Source organism: Hyla sarda, chromosome 3 (genome assembly GCF_029499605.1).
Source record: "Hyla sarda isolate aHylSar1 chromosome 3, aHylSar1.hap1, whole genome shotgun sequence".
Classification (NCBI taxonomy): Eukaryota; Metazoa; Chordata; class Amphibia; order Anura; family Hylidae; genus Hyla; species Hyla sarda.
Window position 1 is genome coordinate 27573107 of NC_079191.1, and position 21534 is coordinate 27594640.

At 44.1% G+C, this 21534-nt stretch overlaps 1 protein-coding gene across 1 annotated transcript in view; it reads right to left on the reverse strand.

Moving 5' to 3' along the window:
• The window catches only part of LOC130360956 (cytochrome P450 2C5-like), an 89128-nt gene that overhangs the window by 31374 nt on the left and 36220 nt on the right, over window positions 1–21534 (reverse strand). Inside the window, exon 4 of the mRNA XM_056563512.1 lies at window positions 2420–2580. Within this exon, the coding sequence (XP_056419487.1) occupies window positions 2420–2580 (161 nt within the window). The remainder of the gene's footprint in view (window positions 1–2419; window positions 2581–21534) is intronic.

The following is a 21534-nucleotide window of genomic DNA, read 5'->3' on the forward strand; positions in this document are numbered from 1 at the left end:
TAAAAGTAAAAAAAAAGTGAAAAATCCCCTCCCCCAATAAAAAAGTAAAACGTCTGTTTTTTCCTATTTTACCCCCAAAAAGCGTAAAAAAAAATTAATTTAATAGACATATTTGGTATCGCCGTGTGCGTAAATGTCCGAACTATTAAAATAAAATGTTAATGATCCCGTACGGTGAATGGCGTGAACGTAAAAAAAAAAAATGTCCAAAATTGCTACTTTTTTAATACATTTTATTAAAAAAAAATTTTAAAAAATTATTAAAAGTTTTTTATACGCAAATGTGGTATATAAAATGTACAGATTATGGCGCAAAATGAGCCCTCATACTGCCGTTTATACGGAAAAATAAAAAAGGTCATCAAAATAAAGGGATTATAAACGTACTAATTTGGTTAAAAAGTTTGTGATTTTTTTTAAGCACAACAATAATATAAAAGTACGTAATAATGGGTATCATTTTAATTGTACTGACCCTCAGAATAAAGAACACACATAATTTTTACGTGAAAACCAAACCTTCCAAAATTAGCAAAATTGCGTTTTTTCTTTTTAATTTCCCCACAAAAATGGTGTTTTTTGGTTGCGCCATACATTTTATGATATAATGAGTTATGTCATTACAAAGTACAAATGGTCGCGCAAAAAACAAGCCCTTATACTAGTCTGTGGATGAAAATATAAAATAGTTATGATTTTTAGAAGGCGAGGAGGAAAAAATGAAAACTTAAAAATTAAATTGTCTGAGTCCTTAAGGCCAAAATGGGCTGAGTCCTTAAGGGGTTAAAGGGGTACTCCGCCCCTAAAATTCATATAAGATAAGATGTCTGATCGAGGGGGTCCGGCCACACCGCGGCCTTCTGAACATGGAGGGATGGAGCTTCTGAGTTCATGACATCACACCATCTCTCCTAGTACATAGCCGTCATGCCTTCTATGGACATGAATGGAGGAGGCATGACGGCTGTGGTTTGCCATCATCCGGCATGGAGTGGAGTTTTCCTCTTGTACCGGATGACTGGGATATCACGTCGGAGATCGCAGGGATCCCCTTTGGATAGATGTTACGATTTTTAGCGGCGGAATGCCTATTTAAGGGGTTATTGTTATGTAGAAAGAATTCAAACAGATAAACGAGACAATACGAGCTATTATCCTGAACGTGATCCCCAGCAACATACATTTAAAAAAAAAAAATGAAACTGGGGTAATTGACATAAGATATAAACCAGAGATTTTATTCTATATTTTAAAGACATACAGTACAGACCAAAAGTTTGGACACACCTTCTCATTCAGAGTTTTCTTTATTTTCATGACTATGAAATTGTAGATTCACACTGAAGGCATCAAAACTATGAATTAACACATGTGGCATTATATACATAACAAAAAAGTGTGAAACAACTGAAAATATGTCATATTCTAGGTTCTTCAAAGTAGCCACCTTTTGCTTTGATTACTGCTTTGCACACTCTTGGCATTCTCTTGTTGAGATTCAAGAGGTAGTCACCTGAAATGGTTTTCACTTCACAGGTGTGCTGGTGTGGAGGAGGAGGTGTGATGGTGTGGGGGTGCTGTGCTTCAAAATTGAAGGCATTCTGAACCAGCATGGCTACCACACCGTCTTGCAGCGGCATGCTATTCCATCCGGTTTGCGTTTAATTGGACCATCATTTATTTTTCAACAGGACAATGACCCCAAACATCTCCAGGCTGTGTAAGGGCTATTTGACCAAGAAGGAGAGTGATGGGGTGCTGCACCAGATGACCTGGCCTCCACAGTTACTGGACCTGAACCCAATCGAGATGGTTTGGGGTGAGCTGGACCGCAGAGTGAAGGCAAAAAGGGCCAACAAGTGCTAAGCATCTCTGGGAGCTCCTTCAAGACTGTTGGAAAACCATTTCAGGTGACTACCTCTTGAATCTCATCAAGAAAATGGCAAGAGTGTGCAAAGCAGTAATCAAAGTAAAAAGTGGCTAGAACCTAGAATATGACATATTTTCACACTTTTTTGTTATGTATATAATTCCACGTGTTAATTCATAGTTTTGATGCCTTCAGTGTGAATTTACAATTTTCATAGTCATGAAAATAAAGAAAACTCTGAATGAGATGGTGTGTCCAAACTTTTGGTCTGTACTGTATGTCGGCCTGTGTGGCAGCTTTGGGACATTTGGAGTTCGGAGACCCACTGGGGTTATTATGTTGGTAAGAACTTGTGCAGGGATGCGGCCTCCACGTGTGCAAACAATAGAGTGGAAAATGTACTAGAAAGGAGAACAATCAGAGTTTAGGGGTTTAATAGTGTCAGGCAGGTACTGGAGTACTATTACTGTCTCTTTAACCCATTCACCGACCAACTACTGAATCATTAACTATATTACAATTAAAATATTTTAAAAACAATCAACTTACCAAGGCCATTGAGCTATCACCAATCATCGTGGTATCCATCATTATGGTCAAAAGCCTATGAAGTTTTGGATCATCATAGTCAAATCGCTGGCCAAGTAATATGGAGGCAATGTTATTAGCGACAGCAGCGTTTATTATCATGGTGTTGTCAAAGGGTTCACCTGAAGGAAGAGCAAAATGTATATTGTCAAATATAATAAAACAAGGAAAAGGGGATTATAGTAATCATATTCTAATACTTAGGGGGTAGTATAATTGTAGTTATATTCTTGTATATAGGAGCAGTATTATAGTAGTTATATTCTTGTATATAGGAGGCAGTATTATAGTAGTTATATTCTTGTATATAGGAGGCAGTATTATAGTAGTTCTATTCTTGTATATAGGAGGCAGTATTATAGTAGTTCTATTCTTGTATATAGGAGGCAGTATTATAGTAGTTATATTCTTGTATATAGGAGGCAGTATTATAGTAGTTCTATTCTTGTACATAGGAGGCAGTATTATAGTAGTTATATTCTTGTATATAGGAGGCAGTATTATAGTAGTTGTTACGCCTAGCGCTCCGGGCCCCCGCTCCTCCCCGGAGCGCTCACGGCGTCTTTCCACCTGCAGCTCCCCGGTCAGTCCCGCTGACCGGGAGCGCTGCTCTGTCATGGCCGTTGGGGATGCGATTCGCACAGCGGGACGCGCCCGCTCGCGAATCGCATCCCAGGTCACTTACCCGTTCCCGTCCCCTGCTGTCATGTGCTGGCGCGCGCGGCTCCGCTCTCTAGGGCGCGCGCGCGCCAGCTCCCTGAGACTTAAAGGGCCAGTGCACCAATGATTGGTGCCTGGCCCAATTAGCTTAATTGGCTTCCACCTGGTCCCTGACTATATCTAACCTCCTCCCATGCACTTCCTGGCCGGATCTTGTTGCCCTTGTGCCTAGTGAAAGCGTTTTGTGTGTTGAAAGCCTGTGTACCAGAACTTCTGCTATCTCCCCTGACTACGAACCTTGCCGCCTGCCCCCGACCTTCTGCTACGTCCGACTTTGCTTCTGCCTACTCCCTTGTACCTCGCCTATCTTCAGCAGTCAGAGAGGTGACCCGTTGCTAGTGGATACGACCTGGTCACTACCGCCGCAGCAAGACCATCCCGCTTTGCGGCGGGCTCTGGTGAAAACCAGTAGTGGCTTAGAACCGGTCCACTAGCGCGGTCCTCGCCATCCCTCTCTGACACAGAGGATCCACTACCTGCCAGCCGGCATCGTGACAGTAGATCCGGCCATGGATCCCGCTGACGTCCCTCTGCCTTACATCTCTGATATCACCACGGTGGTCGCCCAGCAATCCCGACAGATCGCCCATCTAACCCACCAGCTGTCGGAAGTATTCACCATTGTGTCGCAACTTCAGCAGCAATCATCTCCTCCGCCAGCTCCTGCACCCCTTCCGCAGCGAGTGGCCACTCCTAGCCTCCGCCTGTCCTTGCCGGACAAATTTAATGGGGACTCTAAGTTTTGCCGTGGCTTCCTTTCGCAATGTTCTCTGCACTTGGAGATGATGTCGGACCAGTTTCCTACTGAAAGGTCTAAGGTGGCTTTCGTAGTCAGCCTTCTGTCTGGAAAAGCTCTGTCATGGGCCACACCGCTCTGGGACCGCAATGACCCCGTCACTGCCTCTGTACACTCCTTCTTCTCGGAAATTCGAAGTGTCTTTGAGGAACCTGCCCGAGCCTCTTCTGCTGAGACTGCCCTGCTGAACCTGGTCCAGGGTAATTCTTCCGTTGGCGAGTACGCCATACAATTCCGTACTCTTGCTTCTGAACTATCCTGGAATAATGAGGCTCTCTGCGCGACCTTTAAAAAAGGCCTATCCAGCAACATTAAAGATGTTCTGGCCGCACGAGAGACTCCTGCTAACCTGCATGAACTCATTCATCTAGCCACTCGCATTGACATGCGTTTTTCTGAGAGGCATCAAGAACTCCGCCAGGAAAAAGACTTACCGTATATACTCGAGTATAGGCCGAGTTTTTCAGCACGATTTTTCGTGCTGAAAACACCCCCCTCGGCTTATACTCGAGTGAACTCCCCCACCCGCAGTGGTCTTCAACCTGCGGACCTCCAGAGGTTTCAAAACTACAACTCCCAGCAAGCCCGGGCAGCCATCGGCTGTCCGGGCTTGCTGGGAGTTGTAGTTTTGAAACCTCCGGAGGTCCGCAGGTTGAAGACCACTGCGGCCTTCAACATCATCCAGCCCCCTCTCACCCCCTTTAGTTCTGAGTACTCACCTCCGCTCGGCGCTGGTTCGGTCCTGAAGGGCTGTCCGGTGAGGAGGTGGTCCGGTGAGGAGGTGGTCCGGGCTGCTATCTTCACCGGGGAGGCCTCTTCTAAGCGCTTCGGGCCCGGCCTCAGAATAGTCACGTTGCCTTGACAACGACGCAGATACGTCGTTGTTAAGGCAACGGCTCTATTCCGGGCCGGAAGCGCGGAGAAGAGGCGCCCCCGGTGAAGATAGCAGCCCGGACCACCTCCTCACCGGACCACCTCCTCACCGGACAGTCCTGCAGGACCGGACCAGCGCCGAGCGGAGGTGAGTACTCAGAACTAAAGGGGGTGAGAGGGGGCTGGATGATGTTGAAGGCCGCAGTGGTCTTCAACCTGCGGACCTCCGGAGGTTTCAAAACTACAACTCCCAGCAAGCCCGGACAGCCGATGGCTGCCCGGGCTTGCTGGGAGTTGTAGTTTTGAAACCTCTGGAGGTCCTCATGTTGAAGGCCGCAGTGGTCTTCAACCTGCGGACCTCCGGAGGTTTCAAAACTACAACTCCCAGCAAGCCCGGACAGCCGATGGCTGCCCGGGCTTGCTGGGAGTTGTAGTTTTGAAACCTCTGGAGGTCCGCATGTTGAAGGCCGCAGTGGTCTTCAACCTGCGGACCTCCGGAGGTTTCAAAACTACAACTCCCAGCAAGCCCGGACAGCCGATGGCTGCCCGGGCTTGCTGGGAGTTGTAGTTTTGAAACCTCTGGAGGTCCGCAGGTTGAAGACCACTGAGGGCGAATGATGAGAAGAGGATGATGAAGGGGGGGGGGTGTGGGGATGATGAAGGGGGGTGTGTGGGATGATTACAAGGGGATGATGAAGGGGGGATGTGTGGGATGATAAGGGGATGTGTGGGATGATGACAAGGGGATGATGAAGGGGGGATGTGTGGGATGATAAGGGGATGTGTGGGATGATGACAAGGGGATGATGAAGGGGGGATGTGTGGGATAAGGGGATGTGTGGGATGATGACAAGGGGATGATGAAGGGGGGATGTGTGGGATAAGGGGATGTGTGGGATGATGACAAGGGGATGATGAAGGGGGGATGTGTGGGATAAGGGGATGTGTGGGATGATGACAAGGGGATGATGAAGGGGGGATGTGTGGGATGATGATGAAGGGGGGATGTGTGGGATGATAAGGGGATGTGTGGGATGATGACAAGGGGATGATGAAGGGGGGATGTGTGGGATGATGACAAGGGGATGATGAGGATGTTAATGACGGGTCTGGATGATGACAGGGGGGGATGAGGTATTTCCCACCCTAGGCTTATACTCGAGTCAATAACTTTTCCTGGGATTTTGGGTTGAAATTAGGGGTCTCGGCTTATACTCGGGTCGGCTTATACTCGAGTATATACGGTAGATCTCTGGACACCTCTCCCACAGTCTCCACTGCAATCTGCGTCTAGGCCTCCCGCCGAGGAGGCCATGCAAGTGGATCGGTCTCGCCTGACCCTGGAAGAGAGGAATCGCCGTAAGGAAGAGAATCTTTGTCTGTACTGTGCCAGTACTGAACATTTTTTGGTGGATTGCCCAATCCGTCCTCCACGTCTGGGAAACGCACGCTCGCACCCAGCTCTCGTGGGTGTGGCGTCTCTTGATGCTAAGTCGGCTTCTCCACGTCTCACGGTGCCTGTTCGGATTTCTACTTCAGTCAGCTCTCCCCTCTCAGCTGTGGCCTGCCTGGACTCTGGAGCTTCTGGGAATTTTATTCGGGAGTCCTTAGTGAATAAATTCCGCATTCCGGTGACCCGTCTTGCCAAGCCACTCCACATTTCCGCGGTCAACGGAGCCAGGTTGGATTGCACCGTGCGTTACCGCACGGAACCCCTCCTAATGTGCATCGGACCTCATCACGAGGAAATTGTATTTTTTGTCCTTCCTAATTGCACTTCTGAAGTTCTCCTTGGTCTACCCTGGCTTCAACACCATTCCCCAACCCTGGATTGGTCCACTGGGGAGATCAAGAGTTGGGGTCCCTCTTGTTCCAAGGACTGCCTTCAACCGGTTCCCAGTACTCCCTGCCGTGATCCTGTGGTTCCTCCTGTATCCGGTCCCCTTAAGGTCATTAAGGACTCTGCCTGCCACAGGAAATGCCTCTCCCCCCCTCCCAGTCCCATCAGGCAAGCCTCTGTGTCCCCTCATGGCCCTCGTCCTGGTGTCACACTGCCCCGTGCCAGGTCTCGCCCTCTGCCCTCTCTCCCCATTTCTACTCCTGCTGTTCTGCCTGCCGTTGAGGAATCCCTCCATCCTTTCCCGGTGTCCTCATCCCAGGGGAGGCAGTTACCGGACAAAGAGAAGGGGAGACCTAAGGGGGGGGGGTACTGTTACGCCTAGCGCTCCGGGCCCCCGCTCCTCCCCGGAGCGCTCACGGCGTCTTTCCACCTGCAGCTCCCCGGTCAGTCCCGCTGACCGGGAGCGCTGCTCTGTCATGGCCGTTGGGGATGCGATTCGCACAGCGGGACGCGCCCGCTCGCGAATCGCATCCCAGGTCACTTACCCGTTCCCGTCCCCTGCTGTCATGTGCTGGCGCGCGCGGCTCCGCTCTCTAGGGCGCGCGCGCGCCAGCTCCCTGAGACTTAAAGGGCCAGTGCACCAATGATTGGTGCCTGGCCCAATTAGCTTAATTGGCTTCCACCTGGTCCCTGACTATATCTAACCTCCTCCCATGCACTTCCTGGCCGGATCTTGTTGCCCTTGTGCCTAGTGAAAGCGTTTTGTGTGTTTAAAGCCTGTGTACCAGAACTTCTGCTATCTCCCCTGACTACGAACCTTGCCGCCTGCCCCCGACCTTCTGCTACGTCCGACTTTGCTTCTGCCTACTCCCTTGTACCTCGCCTATCTTCAGCAGTCAGAGAGGTGACCCGTTGCTAGTGGATACGACCTGGTCACTACCGCCGCAGCAAGACCATCCCGCTTTGCGGCGGGCTCTGGTGAAAACCAGTAGTGGCTTAGAACCGGTCCACTAGCGCGGTCCTCGCCATCCCTCTCTGACACAGAGGATCCACTACCTGCCAGCCGGCATCGTGACAGTAGTTATATTCTTGTATATAGGAGGCAGTATTATAGTAGTTCTATTCTTATACATAGGAGCAGTATTATAGTAGTTCTATGTGATAGAAGATTGATAGATGAATCGCACTCACCGTCTGTAGTTGCAAAAATGAAGATTTATTTCCAAGGTGTACAACTGGAAAAAATAGGCATTAGGTGTGGAGGGTTCCGAGACAAACAACAAGTTTCACACCTGACGGTGCTTCCTCTGGTTTGAGAAAGACGCTGGGAAGAAAGGAGCTGGATTTAAACTCCCCGCGTCAGATGATGTAATCGGTCAACTGGTACTGTGTATGCCTAAAACTAGACTTATAAGTTAGTGTTATAAAATGTCTAATTATAAAGCAGAAAACAAGTATGAAAATAATAACAATGGTAAATAAGACAAGAAGTGGGGAAAAATAGAAAAAAGAGCAAAAAAATTAGTTCACTTGAAAAAACCGCAAACAGGGATTAGCGAGCGGAGGAAAAAACTAAAATCAGCGAGCAGAGGAAAAAACAAAAAACAGTGAGCGGAGGAAAAAACTAAAAACCGGAACTGGAATGAAGCACGGGTTATACAAAAACACTTAAGTTCTGTCGGTCATTCAGACCTAATTTGTTCATGGCTTCGGTGCGCATTATCCATTTTTCTTCACAGCAGAGCAATGTACGGTGACTGTCAATTCCCGGTGCGTGTTTTTTCTTTCTTTGAAGTCCAAAAAAGGTAAGGGATTCCCCTTTCCCTTGTCTCGGAACTCTCCACACCTCATGCCTATTTTTTCCAGTTGTACACCTTGGAAATAAATCTTCATTTTTGCAACTACAGAGGGTGAGTGTGATTAATCTATCAATCTTCTATCACATATTATTGTCTGCAAATTCACCAATGTATCTGCACCCCCTGGTATTGCTTTATTTTTGAACTGCCTCCCCTGAATCAGATACTCATCTTTCAAGTATTGCACCTATATGCTGTGTCACCATCTGTCTACTACTGTGTTATAGTAGTTCTATTCTTGTACATAGGAGCAGTATTATAGTAGTTATATTCTTGTATATAGGAGCAGTATTATAGTATTTATAATCTTGTATATAGGAATAGTATTATAGTAGTTATATTCTTGTATATAGGAATAGTATTATAGAAGTTATATTCTTGTATATAGGAACTGTATTATAGTAGTTATATTCTTGTATATAGGAGCAGTATTATAGTGGTTATATTCTTGTACATAGGAGGCAATATTATAGTAGTTATATTCTTGTATATAGGAGCAGTATTACAGTAGTTAGGAGTAGCCGTATTAGTCCAGATACTGCAACTACCGATGATTTTGCTTTTTGGAGCAGTATTACAGTAGTTATATTCTTGTATATAGGAGCAGTATTATAGTAGTTATATTCTTGTATATAGGAGCAGTATTATAGTAGTTATATTCTTGTATATAGGAGGCAGTATTATAGTAGTTATATTCTTGTACATAGGAGCAGTATTACAGTAGTTATATTCTTTTACATAGGAGCAATATTATAGTAGTTATATTCTTGTATATAGGTGCAGTATTATAGTAGTTATATTCTTGTATATAGGAGGCAGTATTATAGTACGTCCAAGGAGGAAGACAGCACTAGTCCCTGCTCTTATGCCCGTGACCATCCGGATAACCAGTCCAGACACAGAACATCCAATTGGTATAGGTCACAGCAAAAAGTATGCAGACTCCCAGTTTCAAAAAGGCTGTGGTCTTTATTTAGGTCATCAGCAATGCAACGTTTCGGCTATGGTGTAGCCTTTGTCAAGCATTATAGTAGTTATATTCTTGTAAATAGGAGCAGTATTATAGTGGGTATTTTACTTACCATAATTCTACTTTCCTCAAGTCCCGAAGCCAGCACAGAAGGGATTACCTTAGTTTCCCGAGCTCATCTCAGGACCGTCACGTAGAATAATATTAATAATGAATTAGTTAATTGCTGGGTTTGGCCAGTGGCCCTATAAAGGTACCCAACTACCAGATCACCTTGTGTAATAAAATAGACCGATTCAATGCAAAAAACAATTTTATTGAGTGGATATTGTGCTGCCTTTGGGACTCGAGGAAAGTATAATTACGGTAAGTAAAATACCCACTTTCCTCATCGTCCCTACAGCATCACAGAAGGGATCTAACATAGAACACAAAGGGGGGGATTAATTCTTGGTTACAGCCAACAACACTCCGGTACTGAAGGCTGAGTTCAAGGTCTGCAAATCCAGTCTGTAATGCCTGGCGAATGTAGAAGAAGAGAACCAAGAAGCGGCGTTGCATATTTCCACCAATGAGACCTGTTCTCTCTCCGCCCAAGATGTGGAAGTAGCGAAGATCTATAATGAGACGCCATTTGTGATCGGGTTTGGGGACGGGAAAAACGTGGGAGTATACTCCCTGAAACTCTTCCCCAGAAGGTACAGGTTCCAGAGCTCCCTTGAGGATAAATTCCGATAGCAGAGACAGAACCCTGCAATCCTGATCTTGATTGATGAGGAATCTGTCCCTTGGCTGATGAAGAAATTCCAGTGAATAACCTCTTTGGATTATGCGGAGGATTCATGGATCCGATGTGACTTTTTGCCATTGTGGAAAGAACTTTAATAATCTTGCTCCCACGGGATATATGCAGCTGGCATCAGAACTCGCCTTAGGATTTGAGGGACAGGATTGCTTCTTCTTCCCTTTATCCTGGTATCTCGACTGGAATTTTTTGTCTCTTTCTTGAAATTGACGTCTACGGCCACCACCTCTGAGCCTCTGGCTACGCCCGCTTCTGAAGGGTTTCCGAAAGGATTGTGGAAGGGAAAGCTCTTTATCCTTCTTATTTTGTTTGAGGACCTTATACAGCTTTTTCCCAATCAACTTTCCAGGCTCAAATGGAAGGGAACAAAAATTACCCTTTGAAGAAGCGTCTCCAGTCCAGGGCTTCAGCCAGATGGCTCTACGTGTGGAGTTGCCTACCGCCATATTCTTTGCTGCCACCTTCAAGACATCAACCAAAAAATCACAGACATAGTTGGCTGCTGACTTCATGGAAGCAAGATGACGAGTCAACTTCTTTCTTGAAACTCCCGATTTGATATCTTGAGAAAGTTTCCCAAGCCAGAGTCTCAAGGCCCTAGATACAGGAACGCATGACAGAGCAGCTTTGGCCAGCAGAGCCAGATTTAAGTGTGACCTGTTGAGGAAAGTGTCTGCCTTCCTATTCATGCTATCTCAGAGCAAGTTAGATTCATCTGCTGGAAAGAATGATTTTTTTGACAGCTTCGCCACAGCTTGATCCACAGTAGCGGGTTGATCCCAAGAAGCAGACACTGATGGGTCTAAGTGGTACATTAATTTGAATCTGGACCCAAGATCCAAATGCTTGTCTGGTCTACCCCATTCTCTCTCCATGATGCTCTTCAGGACATGATGACCAGGGAGACTTCTGGACTTCTTTTTTGGAAAGTAGAATAAACTACCTTTATCCTGTTTAGTGCGCTCATGACTCACAGATTCAACGCAGCGTTTGACCTTCTTTATTAATCCATCCGCTGTATCTTTTTTGAAAAGATAAAAATCCTCAGTGATGACCTCAGAATCTGAAGATGACTCAGAAGAAGAGTCTGAGGAAGAGGAAGAAGACTTCTTTCTGTGGCGCTTCTTTTTATCAGAAGAATCCGATGAGGATGAGGAGGAGGAAGATGAAGACTCTGAATCCGAGGAGTCAGACTGAATCACTGCTCTCCTTTGTCTTTTAACTGGCTGCACTGGCTCAGATGATTCAGAAGATGAAGAAACGGCCTTGCGCTTCTTTGTTCCCCCTAAGGTGAGGAGGACTAAAAAAAAACACAAGGTGATCTGGTAGTTGGGTACCTTCATAGGGCCACTGGCCCCACACAGCCATTAACTAATTAATTATTAGTATTATTCTAGGTGACGGTCCTGAGATGAGCACAGCAAAATAAGGTAATCCCTTCTGTGCTGCTGTAGGGACGATGAGAAAAGTAGTTATATTCTTTTACATAGGAGCAGTATTATAGTAGTTATATAGGGGCAGTATTATAGTAGTTCTATTCTTGTACATATGAGAGGACAGTGTGCTGGTGAGCTCCCTGTAGGGAGGAGGCATGACTTCTGAACCAGGAGAAGGGAAGCTGAGCAGCGGATTCTGGGAGAGGCCAGGGTCTGGAGCGCTGCCGGCAGCATGGATCTGGTGGTGGTGAAGATCTGGAGATGGTGGCTGGGGAGTCGTATGAATCTTGTAATGTTGCTGGTTTTAGCACAAACATGACAAATAAATGTTTATTTATGAAGGAAATGCAAATATGTTGGCTAAGAGAAGAAATTAAGAAAGAGACTGATCCAAAAGTAAAGCTGATGAAGTGTGAGAGGCTTGATGACTGCATGAGAGAGCTAGCCATACTGCAGAAGAGGCTGGAGAGACTTTGCATAGGGGATACGATGTCTTAGGGCCGGAGTACCCCTTTAAGCTGCAGTACAGTCTGGACTTATTCTGGAACATCTATAATAACACAAAAGGACATAAGATTTGGGGGAACCTGCAGGTGATCCAGCTGTCTAAGCCCCAGGTAGTAACCGTCACCATCTTGTTCCAGTCTGAGGTGGTGACTAGTGATGAGCGGCATATGCCATATTAGAATTCGCGATATTTCGCGAATATGAGGATGAATATTTGTCCCATATTCGTGAAATTCAAATATTCGTGATATTCGTGAGGTTTTTGTTTCATTGCGAAATTTCGCCATTGCGAAATTTCGCTCAACTGCGCATGCTCGCTATGACATCATGCGAGAACGGAGATCATTTCCTGGATCTTTGCCAGTTGCTTTTCGCGTCGCGATTTTCTGCTGCCCTGCGAAGCGAAGATGGTGGGGAGTAACTTTTCACCAAGTGAGGAAAAACTGCTGATTTGTGTAGGTAATTTCACCACTGTTATTTCACTATATTTAACTGCATTTTAGACTAGTTTAAAAGTTATGATACAAGATCAGATAGCAGTGTTTCCCAAACAGTGTGTCTCCAGCTGTTGCAAAACTACAACTTCCAGCATGCACTGGCAGACCATGCTGGGAGTTGTAGTTTTGCAACAGCTGGAGGCACACTGGTTGTGAAACACTGAGTTAGGTAACAAACCCTGCATGCAACTCTCTGCATCCCCCCCTCTCCCCCACTGTGTTATATGTGGTGTTACATAGGACTGCAGGTCACATCTACTACATTATCTGTAGTCAGAGAGTTATCACTGTGTTATCAGTTGTACTTCTTCTGCTTTTAAAAAAGCAATTGGTTGTCACAGGATACAAGGCACAAAGGACGCAAGCAAAAGCACAGAAACACTCTCCTCTCTAAACCACCATGTGAATCTGCAAAGGAATGCTGCTGGGGAGTGATGTTATATACTGTTCATGCCAGCAAGTTTCTATTGGCTGCTAGGGACGTTGCTAAACTCTGACAACTGTGCGTGCAGAAATCTCATTGGCTCACAAGCATAAGTAGGGCGGAATTTCAAAGAATATTCACATGCATAAACCTTTCACCTCACAGTCTCATCCCTGGGTCTTTAATGAAATGATACAAGCATTGCATTTATCAGTCGAAGGAGATCCCTACAATGTGTTCAGTTTTTAAAACAGTTTGAAGAAAAGGCGAATATTCGTAATAGCGAATTTTTTGCGCAAAATTCGTAATATTATCAAATTCGGGAATATACGATATTTGCTGTGAATATTCATAATGCGAATGTTCGTGAGCAACACTAGTGGTGACTGGCAGATCTGATGCTCTGGTTGAGCAGACAATGGGGGGGTGAAGAGACAACCAGCCAAGATATATATGATGAGGAGGATATATGGACTGGAGAATGCACTGTGAAGGTCCAACTCCTGCAGGAGAATAATATGATGAGACACCTGCCGCCTCAGAGCTGGGGATATGTTATTACCCTGGTCAGCCCTGTCTGTGCCATAGATGTGGGGGCCGACACCTGGCCATAAACTGCTCTTGGGTAAAGTGCTCTCTCTGTGGACAGTTCGGCCATTTAAAGGATGACTGTATGGCACCTGTGATCTGTAACTTGTGCTTATGACCAGGACATACATTCAGAGGGTGACCACATGCGGAGCACAATAAATGTTGAGAGACTGTCAACAGAGGCCATGAAGGAAGATCAGGAGGACATTACCACATGTGTGGATACAGCCCCAGAAGCTGCCCATCCCCCTGCAGATCTCCATCAGAGGGCTGGGAGAATGGTAGGAGGAAACCCTTATGCAGTTTCCTGCTAATTAAAAATGAGGTGGCCTTGACGTGGCAAATGGGCTTGTACTTTTTGATCAAAATGTATACTAACAACCTGTTAGTTTTTGAAATTATGCAGAGAAGCAAGTAGATCAAATAACAAATGGTGGATTTGTGGCTGGTGTTTCTCTTTTTGTGTTGTACATTTGTAGTCTCTCCCTTCTCCCATAGCCAGCACTCCGCCCCACCCATTTGGCCCAGGCATTTTTAATTAGCAGGAAACTGCATGAGGGTTTCCTCCTACCATTCTCTCAGCCCTCTGGCAGTGAGCACATGGTAGGTTTCATACTGGTGTGGTTCTCTGTGGCGGCCATTGCTTCTGTGATGCTTTGTCTGTGGGGTGGAGTGGCCCAGAGCCTGGGGCTTGGTTGGGCAGTAGTGGGGCTGCCTGGCCACTGGGTCGCTCCCCCATTTGGCATGGGGTCTCGGAGGCAGTGGTCGCCGCCGGGGGCTATGCCAGTGTTAGGTTATGGACCCACTCTAATGAGGAGGCCTTGACGTGGCCAGTGGGCTTGTACTTTTTGATCAAAATGTATAAAACAACCTGTTAGTTTTTGATAGGTCAAATACAAATGGTAGATGTGCGGCTGTGTTTCTCTTTTTGTGTTGCACAATTATAGTAGCTATATTCCTGTACATAGGAGCAGTATTATAGTAGTTATATTCTTGTATATAGGAGCAGTATTATAGTAGTTATATTATTGTATATAGGAGCAGTATTATAGTAGTTATATTCTTGTATATAGGAGCAGTATTATAGTAGTTATATCCGTGTACATAGGAGCAGTATTATAGCAGTTATATTCTTGTATATAGGAGGCAGTATTATAGTAGATATATTCTTGTATATAAGAGCAGTATTATAGTAGTTATATTCTTGTACAAAGGAGGCAGTATTATAGTAGTTATATTCTTGTATATAGGAGCAGCATTATAGTAGTTATATTCTTGTATATAGGAGCAGCATTATAGTAGTTATATTCTTGTACATAGGAGCAGTATTATAGTAGTTATATTCTTGTATATAGGAGCAGTATTATAGTAGTTATCAATGATAAAGAAATAACGGGGACGTCACTCACCGGGATGCAGTGTAAACTTCTTTATTTCAACAGTGCAGACATGCGGGCAGCACAGACATCCAGAGCCACAGCTGAACAGCCGTGAGCTGGATTACAGCTGTAACGCGTTTGTTCACACACTTCTTCAGACCCTACCTGTTCCGGTTACACGTCACCATTATAGCTATTCCTACCTGGTGACGTTTATGGAACAGGTGTACAATTAAAGACATAAAATACAAATTCTAAAAACAAATACAAAAAGCATTAGGCTGTAGCAATGCAACACAGATCTTTATAAAAATACACTATAATCCAGTCTTTCATTCAGTCCCAGGTTCCCCGCTGCATCCAATCTAATTATCCATTTGGCTTCTGTTTGAAGCAAAATTTTCTTTCTATCTTGATTTTTATTGCAGCGGACAACCTCCAGACCCTGAAAGACTAGAGTGTCATGATTACCTTTATGAACTTGATTCATATGTTCAATGAATCTAGGGACTCCTTTCCTGGATCTGATAGAGTAAACGTGTTCCCTGAAGCGAGTGTTCATCGCTCGCTTTGTACTCCCTACATAGAATCTCCCACAGGTACAGATCATTGCATAAGCTACCCACTGAGTTCTGCAGGTTATTAACATTTTAATAGGGATTTCTTCTCCTCCTACAAAGGCTGTTTTGCCTGTTTTAAGGTGTGGGCACCAAATGCAAGATTCGCACCTGTGGTTACCCACAGGGCCAGCTCCAGTTAACCAATCTTTCTTTACAGATTTTGAAGTAAAGTTGCTACTAGTGACAACTTCTTTAAAATTTTTGCAACGTCTGAATGTTACCAATGGTTTCTCATTTGGATCAGAAAAAACTAATTTGGTTTCGAATGCAGCAACATACAGATTTGCAAAGGTACAAACTGAATTTTGAATATGGATTCAGATGATTCCACAAGCAGTCTAATAGATAGATCGGACAGTGCAGTGGGAGCCGGACGGAAAGATGCCATCAGCTTTTTTAGTCAATGCAACACAAAAGATAAGCTACAAGTTATCAGTGTTAAAAATCTAGAATTTAAAGTGACATCTTTAGCCGAGAAAGAAACAAGGCTTTTTTGGACTGTGAATTCCCTGAGATTGTACAATGAGTGTGAATGTGTCCCTAGGGGACTGAGAACTACAAGGAACCCTCGCAGTTCGCAGACGATCCAGATTTTGTACAAACGTGGAAAAATATACACCAAGAATACTCCCTACAAATGCTCAGGGCCATCATTGATAAAAATGAACATGAATATTCAAAAACTAACGAGGACTTAATGAGAGCTAAAGCCGAACTTCGGGCACGTCTGACCGAAGACCAATATCAGTCTTTCACAAAGAAATTTGAGAAAAAGATTGTGGGATTGCAAGCTATATTAATTAAAGATCAAGATAAAGATCAAAAGAAAGATACATTTATTTGTGACAAACTTGATTACGATACAGACAGAGTGTTTCAAATGAGTAGTCAGAGGAGACAGTGGATAAGATGCAATCGCAACAATTATTTTAAACAAAAAGTAATGGACTATTGGACAACAGAGTCCGATTCTAGTGGAAATGATGAACAGCAGCCAAAGAGATCTGAAGAGAACGTTAATAATCAAGGAGTTACAACGAGATTTAAAAATAAAAACAAAAATGATGATAAACAACAAGCAGGATACCCTTTAGGAGGAAACCCCGGCGGGGATCAAGAAGAAAGAAGAGAGGAAAACCAACAAAAGAAGTCGAAAGTAAAGAAGGACAAGACGAAGGTGACATGGCACAAGTAGAGCGACATTCAAGTGATATGTGTGCAGTAATTAATTTAACAGATAAAATTTTGGACAGTGACACCATTACACTTTTGTCAAGAGGCCTTTATTTCTGCATGACAGAGAACTTTGACGTGGTGGACTTTGAAGTTGATCTTTTCAAATCCATTAAAAAGTTGAATCTTAAGAAAATGTATGCTAGTAAAAACACCCCTCAGAGTCAACTGGAGGGAGAAATTCCCGCAGTCATAGGACCGTTAGGTTTCAGCGTTTTGCAGAATGCCACCACTACAGAATTGGAATGTTTAGACAACTTAATTGATTTGCAGGAAGGACATGAGAACAACCCAGAGGGTGATGGGGGATGTTATAATGTTAGAGGAATTTAAGGGAGGGATAAAATCCACATTCTGTCCCCAGGTTACTCCCGGTAGCAATTTGGATATGTTCCATAACAGAATGTTAAATGATGTAAAATCACTGATTTACAAAAGATGTTTGCAATCTCGGATATGGTGAAAGGACTGCTCTTGAACTCCTTAAAAAAATGAATGATGTCGTGATTAAAAAATCCGACAAAGGCGGTAATGTAGTCGTAATGTCCAGTGAATATTATCAAAAAGAAGCTTTGCGCCAGCTGAGCGATCCCCTCACATATCAGAGATTGTAGACAAATCCCATCCCCAAAATTAAGACAAACTTACAAACTTTGTTAAGGAAAAATGTAGAAAAAGGGATTCTTTCAAAAAGGAGAGCAGAGAATCTTATACCATCTTTTCCATCCTACCCGCGATGGTACTTCTTGCAGAAGGTGCAAAAGACCTTGCAGAACTCCCCCCCCCCCCCGGGCGCCCCATTGGGGTTGGTCACAGAGCCACTCTCCAAATATTTGGAGTGGCTGCTGCAACCCCTTCTGCAAGAAGTGCCATCGCTGGTGAAGGATACAAATCAGTTCCTCGTATGCATTCAAGATTTACCCTGTTCTGAGAATATCATTTTAGCCTCGATCGATATAGAGAGCTTATATACTAGTATACCACAAAAAAGAGGGGTAGAATGCATACTTGAGATACTGAGACACACACGAATAAAACAGAAAGTACCATTGATTTCATATGTGAATCCCTTTCCTTTATTTTGGAGAACAACACATTCCAGTTTGATGAAGTGTGGTACAGGCAGATTGGGGGTGTGGCCATGGGCACCCCCTTCGCCTGTACCTTTGCAAATCTGTATGTTGCTGCATTCGAAAACAAATTTGTTTTTTCTGATCAGAATCCCTTCCTGAAGTCCGTCAGGTGCTATCTTAGGTTCGTTGACGACGTCTTCATAGCCTGGGATGGCACACTGGCGGACTTCGGGAAGTTTGTGGATTATTTAAGCACAAGCAATGACATGAATCTCAAATTTACTAGTAAGGCTGACAAAAAAGAAATGGAATTTTTAGATGTATTGGTGGAATTGAAAGATGGTAATATTTGCACCTCTGGATTTAGAAAGCCCACAGCCTCCAACTCCCTTCTTCAGTTCTCCAGCTATCATGCTAAACATGTAAAAACTTCATTGCCGTACGGGCAATTCTTGCACCTACGGAGAATTAATAATACTGATGACAAATTTTTCCAACAAGCTGGAGATCTGAAGAGGAGACTGGAGGCTAGTGGGTATCCTGAGAAATTGTTGAATGAAGCCCTCGAGAGAGCCTTCGCCCAGGATAGGAGAAATCTCTTTTTCAAAAAACGTAAAAAAGGTAGAATACAAAAAGAATTACCTCGCTTTTCTTTTTCATTTAAATTTAGCCTCCTTGAGAAAATCATCAGATCTGCTGTGCATAAGAACTGGCCACTTATTATGAATGATAATGATCTGTGTAAAATTATGAATGAGAAACCATTGGTAACATTCAGACATTGCAAAAATTTGAAAGATGTTGTTACTAGTAGCAACTTTACTTCAAAATCTGTAAAGAAAGATTGGTTGACTGGAGCTGGCCCTGTGGGTAACCACAGGTGCGGATCTTGCATTTGGTGCCCACACCTTAAGACAGGCAAAACAGCCTTTTGTAGGAGAAGGAATCCCTATTAACATGTTAATAACCTGCAGAACTCAGTGGGTAGCTTATGCAATGATCTGTACCTGTGAGAGATTCTATGTAGGGAGTACAAAGCGAGCGATGAACACTCGCTTCAGGGAACACGTTTACTCTATCAGATCCAGGAAAGGAGTCCCTAGATTCATTGAACATATGAATCTAGTTCATAAAGGTAATCATGACACTCTAGTCTTTCAGGGTCTGGAGGTTGTCCGCTGCAAAGAAAATCAAGATAGAAAGAAAATTTTGCTTCAAACAGAAGCCAAATGGATAATTAGATTGGATGCAGCGGGGAACCTGGGACTGAATGAAAGACTGGATTATAGTGCATTTTTATAAAGATCTGTGTTGCATTGCTACAGCCTAATGCTTTTTGTATTTATTTTTAGATTTTGTATTTTATGTCTTTAATTGTACACCTGTTCCATAAACATCACCAGGTAGGAATAGCTATAATGGTGACGTGTAACTGGAGCAGGTAGGGTCTGAAGAAGCATGTGAACACACGCAATACAGCTGTAACCCAGCTCACGGCTGTTCAGCTGTGGCTCTGGATGTCCGTGCTGCCCGCATGTCTGCACTGTTGAAATAATGAAGTTTACACTGCATCCCGGTAAGTGACGTCCCCGTTATTTCTTTATCATTGATGATTGAAAGTCTTGCTCCGAGGGACTGGGAACCCAGAGGATTGCAGTATTCATTGTTGCCTAAGACTGCTTTATAATTTAACTCCATGCGTGCCAGCTATAGGAGTTACCCATTTGAGAGGCTCTTTAGAGGTAGTAGTGCCGACCAATCTGTTTTCTTGCACCTGTATTATAGTAGTTATAGTTTTGCATATAGGGGCAGTATTATAGTAGTTATATTCTTGTATATAGGAGCAGTATTATAGTAGTTATATTCTTGTTTATAGGAGGCAGTATTATAGTAGTTGTAGTCTTGTATATAGGAGCAGTATTATAGTAGTTATATTCTTGTATATAGGAGGCAGTATTATAGTAGTTATATTCTTGTATATAGGGGCAGTATTATAGTAGTTATATTCTTGTATATAGGAGCAGTATTATAGTAGTTATATTCTTGTATATAGGAAGCAGTATTATAGTAGTTATAGTCATGTATATAGGAGCAGTATTATAGTAGTTATGTGGAGGGTAGATAGAGAGATAGGACCGCACCGCGGTCACCCACAATATCTGGGAGTGTATACACTGTGACGTCAGTGGTATTGTGCGGGGTGGTGCAAAAAAGTAGGAGAGAACAATGTCCAAAAATAGCAAAATGAGAAAAAGGTAGCTTCTGCACTCACCCTTCTTGCGCTGCTTCACTGTGTCACTGAGTTAGTCCATGCACGGCCGGCCGCTGTGCGGGAGATGATACGGAGAGATCGCTACAGCCGGAGCTGAGCGGTGACAGCTACGAGCTCGTTTCGCGGTTAAACCGCTTCTTCGGGCCTCACCTCGTGTCTGTCCGAGCGCATCCTTTATCTGGGCGCTCCTATGACGTCATCCTCGGTAGGAGGAGACTAGTGTTACCTGTTCAGGTACGTGATTGACATTCACAAAAATATTTTCAAAGTGAATAAAAACAATGAAGATGCAATATGAATATAGCAGTGTACAAGGGGGGAGTGAGATAAATGCAAAAAAAGGGGGAAATTTTATGTACACGGGATTGCAGAATTAGTTCATGTCAGTGTACGGGGCATCATACACTGGAGCTCACAGAAATACTGTAAGCTCATTGCGATCATTAAGCCCCAAAATGCCCATAGCATCGGTCTTAATGATCCAATGTGCCTCTCGCTGTCGGAGGACTTTCTCTCTGGCTGTTACCCCGGTGGCTATTTTTTCTAAGCCGCAGAAAATCAGTGTTTTTTCATCACTGTTGTGGTGAGCCTTCATATGCTCGATTAATCTGGCCGAGCCGATCCCTGTTTTTAGGGACCGTTTGTGCTCCCTGAATCTAGAAAAAAGGCAGCGTTTAGTAGACCCTATGTAGTCTCTTTTACAGGGACATAGGATCCCATATATGACCCATTCTGATCTGCTGAAAATAAAGTCATGTATAGAGATGTCACAGTTTTCCAATTTGATGTAGGCGCCTCTGTACATCTGGGGGCAGTGAATACATGTCCCACATTTGTAGTTTCCTTTTAATTCGTTTTTCGCCATCCAGTTCTCACCAGGTTTTTTGCTGGAGAAAGAGGAGGAGACTAATTGGTTTTTCAGACTTTCGCTCCTGCGGAAAGTGACCAGCGTTTTTTTCATTGCGGCTTTTTGTAAGACAGGATCTCTTTCGAGAATGTGCCAATTATTGAGAAGAGCTTTTCTGATGACAGTGGCAAGAGGATTGTATTGAAAGGAAAAAACGAATCTTTGCTCTTCAATGTTTTTATCCGTTTTTGCAGACGTGGCATGTTTATTATTTTTCTTATATTTTTTTGTTGATCAAGTCACTGCGGGGGATCTTTTTCACTCTCTCCAGAGC